General features: G+C 48.3%; 1 protein-coding gene across 1 annotated transcript in view; it reads right to left on the bottom strand.

Moving 5' to 3' along the window:
- The window catches only part of MCMDC2 (minichromosome maintenance domain containing 2), a 298944-nt gene that overhangs the window by 163348 nt on the left and 121827 nt on the right, over positions 1–13769 (bottom strand). Inside the window, exon 8 of the mRNA XM_029591416.1 lies at positions 6417–6654. Within this exon, the coding sequence (XP_029447276.1) occupies positions 6417–6654 (238 nt within the window). The remainder of the gene's footprint in view (positions 1–6416; positions 6655–13769) is intronic.

The raw sequence follows: 13769 nt of genomic DNA, 5'->3' as shown, positions 1-13769 counted from the left end.
GCCGCCACGTCAAAGATGCGTTTCAATAAGACCTCCAACCTACGGTCCTGGAGATCCTTCAAGGCTATTCCCCCCGTAACCGGATAGCCGTATGTTTGACCACAGCCGTGATCGCTGAATCCACCGCGGGCGTCTGGAACAGATCCAATATACCGGGGTCACGAATACAAATTTTTTTTTTTTTATGGCCCTGTTCATCCGCAGGGAAGCCTCCGGTAATTCCCATTCCCTAGAAAAAATTTTAAAACCTTGGGATGTAAAGGGAAAATCGGGGGGGGGCCCTAAGGCTGGCCATAGCAATATCCCCCGGTGGTAGCAACATTGGAAGGTGGAGCAGGCAGCTCCCGCCCTTGCAGGACATGGAGGATGAGGGACTTAACTCATCCTTCCCAAATAAATGTAGCACCTGGGGGTCCCTTCTAAGACCTCTAGGTCGTCCGCTACAACTCTGGTGCCCCCCCCGGAGGGCCCGGAGCGGCTACTGAGTCCCCCGCACTCCCAGCCCCCCCCTCGGGCGGGTGGCCTGCGTCTCTGTAGATCCCGCCCCCAGCGGGGTCTCCTGCAATAAGGAGTCCTGGGAGTCTTCGGGGGAGAGGGACCTGCTGCTTCCCCACCAGATTCTGCCTGCAGTAGAGCTTTGTGCTTTAGGAGCACACAGTCAGAAGAAAACGGCACCGACCTTTTTTTTTTTTTTAATTCAATTTATGTGAGCCCGGGAGAAGGGGGGGCTCCGAAATCCCCCAAATCGCCCCGTGGGCGTGGGCTGAGGTCGGGAAGGGAAGGGGGAGGAGAGGTTTCCTCCTCCGAAGCCGAGTCCGCCTGCCTCGTGGCCAAGATGGCCGCCGCTCACCTCCCCGAAGGAGGAGGGGCGGAGGATGGCTGCTCGGAGCTGTGCTAAGCCCGGCGACGGGGGCAGAGAAGAATCGCTGCGGGCAGCGCTCGACCCCCGGGAGGGTCCCCCGCCCCCGGGAAGACAGTGGGAGCAGAGACCCTCCCGGGAGAGTCGTGCCCCCGCCCCCCCACAGGCCGTGCAGGCCGAAGAACGCTGCATCGCAGCGGCAGAGGAGCTGCCAGAAAAGCGCGCCAAAAAAGAAGGTAAATAAATTGTACCAGAGAACTGCGCCGGGTGACCCAGCCACCCCTTCCGACGTCCGTAGAGGCACTGGCAGGCCGGGGCTAAGCAACAAACCAGCTCACTGCCTGTCCCCAACAGGCCTTAAATGGCTCAAACACTTTTTTGTCTTTTTTTTTTTTTTTTTAACTTTGCTCTCCTTCTAAACCCCCTTCAGGGCTAGGACCCTGGAAAATGGGGGGAGGGTGACCGGCCCACCGGTAAACTCTCCCCCAGCCTCATGGACACTCTAAGCCGGGGAAAATAAGAGGGCAAGCCCTCTGTGCCTGCTACGCTCTAAGCTCCTGCGCTGCCAGGGAGAGAGAGAGAGAACAGACAGTCTAACAAGAATAACACAACAAGAGAGAGAAGAAACCACTTGATCCGGTCCTAAGTATAACTAGCGTACTATAATAATTTGTTTCCCAGTACTGACAAACTGACCAGGCCAGGACCGCAGGTTATGCCTCTCAATCTGCTGGAGTCAGAGATAATACTGAGGGATCACAGGTGGCACACCAGTATATCTAGGGGGTGCTTTCAGTTTTCTCTCTGATTCCATCTGCTGGACAGGAGGCATAACCCAGCTGTCTGGACTGATCCTGGTACGTACAGGGAACAGTACTTTAGATCACATTTCCATCAGATCTGAGAGTATATTTCACTTGGGGATTGTATTCCTGATCAAACTGTGATCGTATTCCAATAGGAGGGAATTAAAATTCCTTATGTTTTGGGGTGGGGACTAGAAATCAACATGGTGCAGGACCTAACTGGCCAAACAGTGTTAGAATCTTTTCTATCCTACACAAAAGATGTCCTTTTTGTCCTGGTTCCAAAAGTCCTAAACTTGAAAAAAACTCATTGGAAAGTCTGCACTTCCACGTAGAGGAGCAAAGAGAGAGAGAAGTGGAATAACTGTTGAATGCTAACATGCATTGCTGGATGTGAATATAATTATTTCTTTGAAATTTTGCAACAGTTTTACCTCTAAATAAAGTCCTTAGGAAAATCAAAACTCTGTGTGAAGTGCTATTTGTGTATACAGGGTAAATAGAGTCAAGTGGTTTCCCCACACTGGAGATTCATTCAACATCTTTTGCCCTACTGAGAAAAAAAATCCCATGTGACTGTGCTTAGACCTAAAACTTATCACCAGCCAAGTGGTGTACTAAGGGGAGGTGAGGGGGCACTCCGCCCCGGATGATAGTTAGGAGGGTGGTGTCATGGGAGACCCCATGACATCTGCATCAACAGAACTCTATGCCAGCAACCAAAAAGCAAAAAACCCCCAGGGCCAAAAAGAAGAAACTGCCGGCGGAGACCAGAATCCTCTTTGGGGGTAGGGGAGATGTGGAGCACTGTTCCCTCTAACCTTTAACCCCCCTCCCCCCTCGCACAGGGAAGATCGGCAGGGCTGTGGTGGAGCACTTCCCATCACAGCCCATAGAAAACAAGAAACCCCCAAACCTCCAGTTGCTCCTTCTCCTTCCTGCCTGCGCAGCCCTGGAAGAAAAACTTTGCCGGAGCCACACAAGCAGAAAGGAGGAGGAGCATCGGCCCACATGCAGAAGAACAACAGCATCTGTGGCAGGGCTGCTGCAGATCCCATCTCACAGCAGCTCGAGAAGAAGAGGCCTGATAACAGGGCTGCCACAGGTCCCATCTTCTAGCGGTTGAGATGAGGAGGCCTGGTAGCAAGGGCCGCTGCGGATCCACATCTCGTGGTGGCCCAAGAAGATCAGGACACACCGCGATAGCCCATCCCACAGCGACCTGCGAAGAGGAGGCCCAGAGGCTAAGGCCCTGTAGAGAAAGAGGTGTGTGTGTGTGTCTGTTGAGAGATTGTGCCTGGGGAATGAGCCTGTATGTTGTGAGAGAGAGAGACAGCATGTGAGAGCATGTGTGTTTGTGTTAGAGAACATGTGAGAGTGAGAGCATGTGTGTGTGAGAGCATGTGAAAGTGACAGCATGTGTATGTGGGGGTGTGTAAGGGAGAGAGAGACAGCATGTGAAAGTGAGAGTGGTGTGTAGGTCAGACAACATATGAAAAGAGAGCTAGTGTGTATATATGAGAGAGAAACAACATCTGAAAATTAGAGCTGTATGGGTGAGACAGCATATGTGAGAGACAGAGAGAGAGAGCATTTGAGAATGAGAATGTGTGTGTGTGTGTGTGTGTGTGTGTGTGTGAGAGAGAGAGAGAGAGAGAGAGAGAGAGAGACAACACTAAGAATGAGAGCCTGTGGTGCATTTGAGGGAGGGGAATGGCGGACAACAGGTGGAACGAGATAAAACCAGTAAGAAAAAAAAGGAATTGGAAAAAAGACCAAGAAAGAGAACTTGGGAAAAAGAAAAAGCCTAGTACCAAACTGATTAGAAAAATAAGATCAGACAGCAAAGATAAAAAAACATTTTTTAAATTTTTAGTGATTGGCATATGTTATCTTTGGGAATGTGCATTATATATTTGTATTTGCTCTTTTGGGCTTTCCATTTTATTTTTGTCTGCAGGTTTTCGGTTTCTAATTTATAGTCCTTTAATCTGTATTAGGTAAGGATCTATCTGTGTTCTGCATGTGTAACTGAAGTGCAGTATTTCTGCTGGCATGTAATTTTTCTGTAGGGCTTTGTAGCAGCACAACTTGTTCTGTTAATCTTAGTAGGTGGTTAACAGAACAAGTTCTAGGGCACGGTATATTTGCTGCCGTGTCATAGATAAGGCTGCTGCTGTTTGAGTCCTGAGATAGTGCTGATATGGTATGATATGGCAAGGTTCTAGGTGGTCTTTTGTTTTGTTTTGGCAAGGGTTTTGTATTCTTAAAATGTTTGGCAGTGAAGGGTTTGCAGTTACTGAGATGAGTGTGTGTGTGCAAGAGGAGGAGAACTGAGTGAGTGTACAAGTACATGAGAGTCTGGGGAGTTAATGAGAGGCATGAGAGTGAGAGTGTGTGTGTGTGTGTGTGTGTGTTTCTGAGAATGAGCATGTATGCATGAGAGAGTATGAGAATGAATATGCAAGTGTGTTAGTGTGTGTGTATGTGAGAAAGTTTGTGTGCATGCAACCAATGTTTCCTCTAAGGACTGAGTTGCTGTGAGCAAAAAATTGATAGGCTTTTTGCCTCAAAGAAAGTAGTGCTCACACGGTAATGAAACCAAAACTTTTTGCTCATGAGCAAATGTTTTTGCACACAGCAACTTAATCCTTATAGAGAATATTGAATTGGAGGAGTGGTAAACTAGGGTGATTGTGCCGGAATCTGTGCTTTAGCGGGTCCCCCAGCAGGACATCTCCTTGCACTGCAGGAAGGACTCCAATAGCCCCAAGCAACATTTGCTGCATGTCGGTGGGAAGCATCATCAGCATGCATCTGCTGGCACAAAGGAAGGAATGGTGCCATTTATTTGTACCTTCCCACACGGTACAGAGGAATCAACGGTAGACAGGAAGAGATGACTGTTACCATCAACAGGTGCCTGGGAGGATTAGGGAGAGAGGAGGAAGTGATTCCTGGGGTCTTGGTGCCTGGGAGGAGGGGAAGAGTGCTTGTTGATAGAATATTGGTTGGAAAAGGAAAGGGTATTTTTTGGGAGGGGGCATAGACTATGGAGATATTACTTGAGAGGGTCATGGGGGAGGTTGCATGAGGTGTTTTTGGGAGAAGAAAAAGGGCGTCAAGGAGTCTTTTGGAAGAGTGCAGAACAGAATCTCAGTCTTGAGAAAGGGAACCCTTCTTGTCCTTCACGCATGGGTAGGAGGCCCCTTTCTGATTGCTTCACCTTGCCCCCCCCCCCAGGACATCCCTGGTGTGCCTATCCCACTTGCAGCCAAAGAGTGGAACAGGCCCTCAGGGCTTCTGTCAATAGTCAAAGACGAGACAGAGAACGTGAGTCAGAGAATGTGTGTAAATAATAGAGAGGGTATGTGAGAGAAAGTGAGAATGTAGGTAGTGTGAGACAGTGAGATCATGTATGAAATAGAGCATGTAAATTGTCTGTGAGAGCCTATATGTAAAAGAGCAGGAATATATGTGTATGAGAAAGTGAGAGCATTATGTGTGTGTGTGTGTGCATGTATGAGATACAAAGCGAGTATGAATGTGAATGTGTGTGTGTGTGTGTGTGTGAGAGAGAGAGAGAGAGAGAGAGAGAGAGAGTGAGCACGTATGAGAGTGATTTTATTGTTTTATGAGGAATGGAAATTCTATTTTTCCATTATTGCACTGCATACAGAGTCTTGCTTGTAGTGGCCTCCAGTTCAATTTTTCTCTGCATATTTTTATTTATACTTTGTGATCTCTTTATTATATATCTGGCAAGGGTCTGTGTGTGTTCTGCAAGTGTAACAGAGGTGAGGTGAGGTATTTTGCTAGCATAGAGTTTCCATGTGTGGATCTATAGCAGCTTGGCTCATTCTATGCTGAACACCTGAAGAGCATAAGCAGAGGCATGTAGACTGCCAGAAACACACACTTAGTGGCTAAAATGTAACCCCCACTTCTGAGCATTGCAGTCTTGCACAGCCTGAGCCCATAGCACCAGAGACACAGGCTTAAGCCCGGTTCCTGATCCTAGATACACAGAACCTGTTTCTTGGGTGTTTTTACTGACGAAATTATTTGTATGGAATTTACAGAAAAGCCATTATTTGGTTGGTTTTTAATGACTGTCAGTAAATGAACTCAAAGTTGGCAAACCCGTTGAGCATTTTAAAACTGCCCTTCCATTTGTTGAGATCAAGTATTTTGAAAGCTGCCATTCTGTTGGTTAGTAGTAAGAACAAATATAATCATCGGGAAATATTCACATATCTCCTCATTTCTCTAATACCTTACCTTGTTTATTTAAAAATTTATTTATTTACAAATTTATTATCCACAACATGCAAAAATTTATGTGGATTACAGTTAAAACATTCATGCATTTAAAAGAATAGACATATTTAACAATATAACAAGCAAGAACCACTGCAGAAGAATAGAAAAAGCTGAAGGCATGCAAATCAGGCCAATAAATTTATAGTTTGTCCCTTCCAGACTTCAATTAATGCACCATCCATTTAATCCTCTCCATGATAATTCAAAAGTCTGAGTGTAAAAGAACTATTTCAGTTATTTTTTTAAAAAGATGGTAATGATTTCTCAACTCGCAAATTCTTTAGAAGCAAGTTCCACAAAGTATGGCCTACAAAGAGAAGGTTCTCTCTTGTGGCTCTCTGCCATGTGCATGGCTCTAATAGGGGGGATATGTAAGAGACAAAAATGGGGATATGTAAGAGACAAAAATGATTCAAGGCACATTTTACCTGTCCACGATTAGAGTGTCACTTGTCACAACCAAAAGGTCCAGATAATCCATAGTTTCTTTTTGTTCATCACAAGTCTGTACTAGACTTAAAAGTATGCAAAGTTTGAGAGTATTGTAAGTGCCTGGTGGAACAATTGATGTTGCAAAGATATTGGCAAGGAGGGCTGTGAATTTCCAAGGTGAATTCAAAGTCAGGGAGTGCAGACGTTTAACTCTGTCACTGATGGAAGATGGACCTAAAGTAAACAAAGTAAAATGTAAAGTCATTTATCATTAAATCCATATGTAAAGCTAAACTAATGCTCTTCTATCACAGGAATATTATAATCAATACACAATAAAAAAATGTTGCCTAATAAAGTCAGCATAAATTTAATACAGAGTTCAGTAATTATACCTATGGAATCCCCACTGAAAAAATACACAGATTATATTTGATCTACTCAACACTTTTTAACTCTGCCATTGCTAACTGAAAAAAGTTTTCATTGTAACAAAGTAGTTATGAGTTTTGCAGGGCTCTGAAATATGGTGAGAGCCAACAATACATTAAAGCAAGTGAGGTGTTGGGTGGTATTGACCCAGCTCCCCCCTTCCCAAATCCTGGACTGTCCTTTCAGGAAGAGGAATGTGTGGGTACAGTTAGGGACTTGCAGCAAAGAAAATGTTGTGGGGAGAGGGGGTTGTCTTAGATCAGAAAGGAGAGACTTAATAGGAGAAGAACTACAATTTGTTAGATACTTTCTCCTCCAGTGACCAGGGCTGGATTAAAATATGTGGCCCTAAACCAGTGATGGCGAACTCCAGTCCTCAAGTGCCACAATAGGCCAGGTTTTCAGGATATCTACAATGAATATGCATGAGACAGATTTGCATGCACTGCCTCCATTATATGCAAATCTGTCTCATGCATATTCATTGTGGATATCCTTCGGCACCTTCATGCAATTAGCAAGACAAAAGGGACTCCACTTAACAATTTGTAGAGTATCCCACTGGATCGTGGGCGAGTGCTTCTATAGCCACGGCAACCCTAACACCACGGGGTGGACAGCCTTCTCCAACACTAAGAAGGCTATCTCCTCCGAATGGATTGCCCTGGTGCAGACAGTAATGGGTGTCGTGCACTTCACTATAGGTCCGGGAAGGAGTGTCCCCTGGATAGAGGTAATTCGCAGCGGGACCTCCGGTCTATGCGTAGGAATTCGCAACTGAGAGACCAAGTCTTGTAAGATAAAATTACCCCCTGCTCCAGAATTCAGGAACGCGATCGTCTCAATGGATCCTCCAGGATACTCCAAGGTAACAGGCACGATAGATTGAGGAGCTGTCGCACAGCCTAGGAGGAGCTCCTCCCGACCTCCTAGGCTTTGGCGTTTTTCGCACGCTCCTGGCAGCGTGCCAAGAAGTGGCCCTTCTGGCCACAATACAAGCACAACTTCAACGAACGACGTCGTTGTCTCTCTTCAGGAGAGAGTGGAGCACGTCCCAGCTGCATTGGCTGGCAGGAGGGAACGGCGAGAAATCTTAGGAGAAGACACAGGTCTCGCGGAGGCTGAAGCGGGACTGTGGCGGGAGGAGTGCTGCTCCTTGGCCCTTTGTTGTAGGCGGCAAAGGCAAATCTTGGGCAGCAATCTCGTCTTTAATACGCCCGGAAAGACCCTCCAGGAAGATGGCCTTAAGACTTCCATCCTACCAACCTACTTCTTGGGATAAAGTCCGGAACTCCATAGCATAATCTGCCAAGGAGCGAGCCCCCTGACGGAGCTGTAGCAATTCAGATGTAGCCGTAGCTACTCAGGCAGGCTCATCAAAGGCCTGTATAAAATTTGAGATGAACTGTTGTAAGTCCACCAGCGAGGAATCATTATGTTCCCAGAGAGGGGAGGCCCAAATCAAGGCCTTCCCATCAAGCAGGGAGAGGATATAGGCTACCTTCACCGCATCCGTAGGGAACTGACAGGGCAGCAGGGAGAACCATATGAAACATTGGTTCAAGAAGCCGCGGCAGGTCCCATTATCCCCAGCGTAGCGAGAGGGTGCCGGCAGCTGCGTCACAGAGGAAACTGGGGCCTCAGGTGCTGGTTCAGAGGCGGACGGGGCCCTAGCATCCAAGCAGGCTGTTAACTTCCCTACAGAACCAGTAAGGACCTCGAGGTACTGTTGTTGACACTGCACCTGCTGGGCCAACCCTGGCAGATCCAAGGGAACAGACGCATCCGCCGAGTCCATGGCCTTGCAATCTGTTGTGGCGTCTCAGTTCAGTGGACCCTTGGGCCGTCCTGTCAGAGACTGGGAGAAGGTATTCAGTGTCTCTGGCAATCCACAGGTCGGGAGGCAGATGTCAGGCAGGACGTGGATGGTGCTCTTCACCCTGGAAGCTGGTGCTCCCCCGGGAGGAGCCCGTAGGAGCCCAGCCCTGGGACTTAGGTGAGGTTTCACCCCTGGAAGCTGAAGCCCCCCCAGGAGGAGCCCGTAGGACTTAGGCGAGTAGACTGGAGAACTGGACGGGAACTGGAACCAGACAAGAATAGTGAGCAATGCTGTAGCAAGGGATGGGAACTGGAACCAGGCAGGAACTGTAGCAAGACTCGGGTACTGGAACCAGGCAGGAACTATAGCAAGACTCGGGTACTTGAACCAGGCAGGAACTGTAGTAAGACTCAGGTACTGGAACCAGACAGGAACTGTAGCAAGACTCGGGTACTGGAACCAGGCAAGAACTGTAGTAAGACTCGGGTACTGGAACCAGGCAGGAACTGTAGCAAGCAAGCAGGATCCAGGCAGGTACTGTAGCAAGCAGGCAGGATCCAGGCAGGTACGGTAGCAAGCAAGCAAGCAGGAACCAGGCAGGTACTGTAGCAAGCAGGCAGGATCCAGGCAGGTACTGTAGCAAGCAGGTAGGAACCAGGCAGGTACGGTAGCAAGCAAGCAGGAACCAGGCAGGTACTGTAGCAAGCAGGCAGGAACGGAGCGAGTTCCAAAGCGACCCATTCCAGGGCACGGAGCAACTGGGAACCGGATGGTAACCCCATTGCAAGGCAAGGACTGAAGGTCCGTGGCCGGCTTATCAAGGCCGCGGCATCTGACGTCAGGAATTGGGCGGAGTCACCACTGGCAGGAAACGGCCTAGATAAGCTCCCAAGTAGCGCACACGCGCGTGCGCACCTAGAGGCAAAGCGTCCATGGGAGGCTTCCCGGCAGCACGGTCCCCGCGGGGACGCCACCGAACAGGCCGCAAACCACGCTAGCAGAAGCGGGAACAGGTCCAGGAACACGGAGGTAAGGGTCTGGTCGCGGTGCTCGCGGCCAGAACCGTAACACAGTCTGTGCAGTGAAATCCCCAATCTGCCTCTTTTGTGCTTACAAGCAAGCTGTGTGTGTGTGTGCACACACACCACACATGTTACATTAGTGCATAGCAAGGCACTGTGACAGTGGGTAGCCAGTAGGCACTAGGCAGTGACATTAAATCCATAATGTCAGGGAAAGCTAGATGTGGTTGAGTGATTGGGACTGGCAGAGGAGTCACTTCAAAAGGCACTAGTGCCAGTCCCCCATTAAAGTTAAAAAGGGACCTGTTGCAATCTAAACTATTTGGAGGGGCAGGCAGTTCCATCCAGAAAAAAATGAAATCTGACCAGGTTGCATCGTCATCGCTACCACCTGTTTCTGACCCTGTTGTTTTGGAGGTGAGGGAAGGGGAGGCTGAGTCATGCCAGACAAAATGTCGACACCCAAAAGAAACAGGGGGACAGAAGTCTCGACTAAGACTTAGCGTTGACAATGTAACGCAGTCACTGTTTGCTTCTGATTCAGATGAAGAATCATCTTGTGTGGGATTCTCATCAGAAAAGGAAGAAGTAATAGCTGACGAAGTTTTAGGAGGATCAGTTAGTCCTGTCTTAGCCTCCACTTCAGTGCAGCAGGGGAGAGATGAAACTGATGAGGAGGAGGAAGAGCAGTCAGCGCAGGCACAGAGGGTGACTGAGGCCCCTGGCATTGCTTCTCAGGGTGCACCCACTACTTCAGCTCCAGTGCCAGCATCCACCCCCAAGGCTTTATAGAAGGGAGGATCACGAAAGACATGTGTTGTGATCTTCCTGCACTGAGCAGGGATACGGCACTGCATGCAGGAAGATCACAACACTCCCGGTATCAGGGATAGGGCACTGTGTGCAGGAAGATCACAACACCCCTGGTAGGGTTAGGGCACTGCGTGCAGGAAGATCACAACACTCCCAGTATCAGGGATATGGCACTGAGTGCAGGAAGATCACAACACCCCTGGTATCAGGGATAGGGCACTGTGTGCAGGAAGATCACAACACCCCTGGTATCAGGGTTAGGGCACTGTGTGCAGGAAGATCACAACACTCCCAGTATCAGGGATATGGCACTGAGTGCAGGAAGATCACAACACTCCCAGTATCAGGGATAGGGCACTGTGTGCAGGAAGATCACAACACCCCTGGTATCAGGGTTAGGGCACTGTGTGCAGGAAGATCACAACACTCCTGGTATTAGGGCTAGGGCACTGCATGCAGGAAGATAACACCCCTGGTTATCAGGGATAGGGCACTGCGTGCAGGAAGATCACAACACTCCCAGTATCAGGGATACGGCACTGCATGCAGGAAGATCACAACACTCCTGGTATCAGGGATAGGGCACAAGTTCTAGTCACATTGACTGATCACATTACTTTTTCTGTCAAGCTACCAACTGTTTCCATTTCCCATCCCCCATATATTGTCAGTGGGAACCTTGGTAACATGAATAAATAAGAGGGCAGCCAATAGGAATACATATTCATTCCTAAACTGACCTTAACTGACCTGAAAAGTGTCAAATTGTATCATTTTCTGTTAGTGCGCGCTAACTTCCTGTTAGCGCGCACTAACTTCCTGTTAGCGCGCACTAACTCCTGTTAGTGTGCACTAATCGGAAAAACCAATTTTTTAACTAAAAAATCGTGCCACACATGATTTTCTTCTCCTGCCAGACGATTTCGATCGTTAAGACGATCGGGCACACGATTCACATCCCTTATATATATATATATGTGTGTGTGTGTAGATATATATATATATATATATATATATATATATATATATATATACTAGCTGTACCTGGCCACGCGTTGCTGTGGCTCAGTCTGGTTAAATGGAAAAGAAAGAAAAGAGAAAAAGCACGTTTCGAATATGTTTAATTTCACAATGCTTGTGGGTATACAATATTTTTTGTTGTTCCATTGTCTGTGCAGATATAGAGATTGTCTGGTTTGCCGACTCTAGAACACGCAACATATAATTGTCCATGTGAGAAGCAATCCATATCTAGATGTAAACCGCATAATTCTAGAAATGAAAAAGAATGAAAAAAGAAAAAACAAACTATACTCACTAAATGAACAGTATGGTAAACGACACAGCTCAATTCCAACGCAATGTCATACAAAATAATTAAATCAAAATGAAAATAAATCGAAATCTATGAAAATTCAATTTAACAATGCAATTGGAAACATTGAAATGGAATCGTAAAATATTTAGTCCAAGCCGTTAAGCCCGTTAAAATGGGCGAGATTTTTGTCCCCTCTCCTCCTACGTCTTTGCTCTGCTCCGCTCCTCCCCCCACCCCCAGCACCACGAAGGGCCAGAGGCAGCGGCGGTGGTAGGAGCTGCAGCGGTGGCCGAGGGGGATCTCGCAAGGCGTAATGTTCCTGCCATCCCAACTCCCTCCTCCCTTCCCCGGTGGCGGAGGGACAGGATCAGACCCCTTTCACTCTATCCTTACAGGCACCAACTCCTTTGCTCTCCCATTCCCCTCTACACTGAACCCCTTCTACTGTAACCTATAAGTGGAGAGCTGGGGGGGGGGGGGAGTAGAGAATCTCTCTCTCATACAGCCCCCTACATAGGCTTCCTCTCTCTCTCTCTCTTGCACATACACTCTCCCTCTGTCCCTCACACACGCACGCCCAATCCTTCTCACACACATACACAATCCCTCACGTAGTCTCCCTCTCTCTCTGGCACTGAACCCCTTCTCTCTCGCACAGTTAAAACGGGTGGGATTTTTGTCCCCTCCCCACCTAAGTCTTTGCTCTGCACTCGCAAGAGCTTGCAAAGTTCCCACGCCAGTTGTGTCTGGGAGAGTGAGGAAAACACTCCGTCCCCCCCCTCGCAAAGGGCAGGCAGCAGGCTGCAGGCACTGAAACAGATTTGGGACACGTTGCCTAGCTTACTTTGCCCTTTCTGGGAGACCTGTGCCTTTAAGAAATCCGATTGGGGACTTGAGAGGGAGGAGGGAGCAGGGCTCTGGCTTTCACTTTCGTCACGGTGCTTTGCTGGGAGTGGGGGTGGAGCGATGCCCATGTAAACTCTTCCCATGGTGGCTGAGACCCATGGGCGGGTTGACAGCACTGCCTTCCCCCTCCCCCCCTGCAGTTGCGGAATATTTACTTGGCTTCTCCTTATCTGCAGGACTCAGGGGGTGGGGGAGGAGGGCGAGCTGTTCTCTGTTCAGCTCTTTGCGCTTTGGCTGCTGCAGGCTGCAGCTGCTTGTGATCTCTTCACAGCCGCTTTCTACTGCATTTGCTCTGCTCCGGCCGTCCCAACTCCCTCCCCCCCTTCCCCGGCGGTGGACGGACTGGCTCGGCGACTCTTCTACCCTTTCCTCCTCCTCCTATGTGTAACTGTCCGGCAGTCCCTACTCCCTCCCCCCTTCCCCAGCGAGGGAGGAATGGGCTGAGCCGTTTCTCGGAGTGGCGACTCATCTGCCCTTTCCTCCTCCCCTCTGTGACACCCAGCACGTAGCGCAGAGCTCAATGGTCCGCACATGCGTGGTAGAGCTGCTCTCTACTGCGCATTTGCGGGTCGTCGGTCAGAGCCCATTTATATTGTAGATAGCATGTGTTGCTTGTACGTCCAACAGATGGTGCTGTTTTTCCAAAAAAGCATAATATATAATATAAGGTATAGGTATATAAAAACACACGCATATTCGAATGCAACGTTGTGTCAAAATTTCAAAGCAATCGGTGAAGAACTTTCGGAGATTTAAGATTTTGAACAAACGAACATTTACATTTTTATTTATATAGTAGAAGATTATTGTGTTTGTGTTAATTCCCTGAAGGAAATATCAGTCGTTGGTTCTTGTGAAGGTGTGGTGCTTCAGAGGTTGGAAGGCTGGAATGCTTCGCTAATCTCCGGTTGAGCCGGGAGTAAATCGACCCCTGAAGAAGCTGCGGCGAAACAGGGATCCTTGTTGGGACGTGGTGGATTGCTCCCATATAAAATGAATATGTGGTTGAACATGTCCAGATGAAGATAGTTTCAACTTT

Source organism: Rhinatrema bivittatum, chromosome 2 (genome assembly GCF_901001135.1).
Source record: "Rhinatrema bivittatum chromosome 2, aRhiBiv1.1, whole genome shotgun sequence".
Taxonomy (NCBI): Eukaryota; Metazoa; Chordata; class Amphibia; order Gymnophiona; family Rhinatrematidae; genus Rhinatrema; species Rhinatrema bivittatum.
The sequence above is the reverse complement of the archived record's forward strand: the minus strand, read 5'-3'. Positions and strand labels throughout refer to the sequence as shown.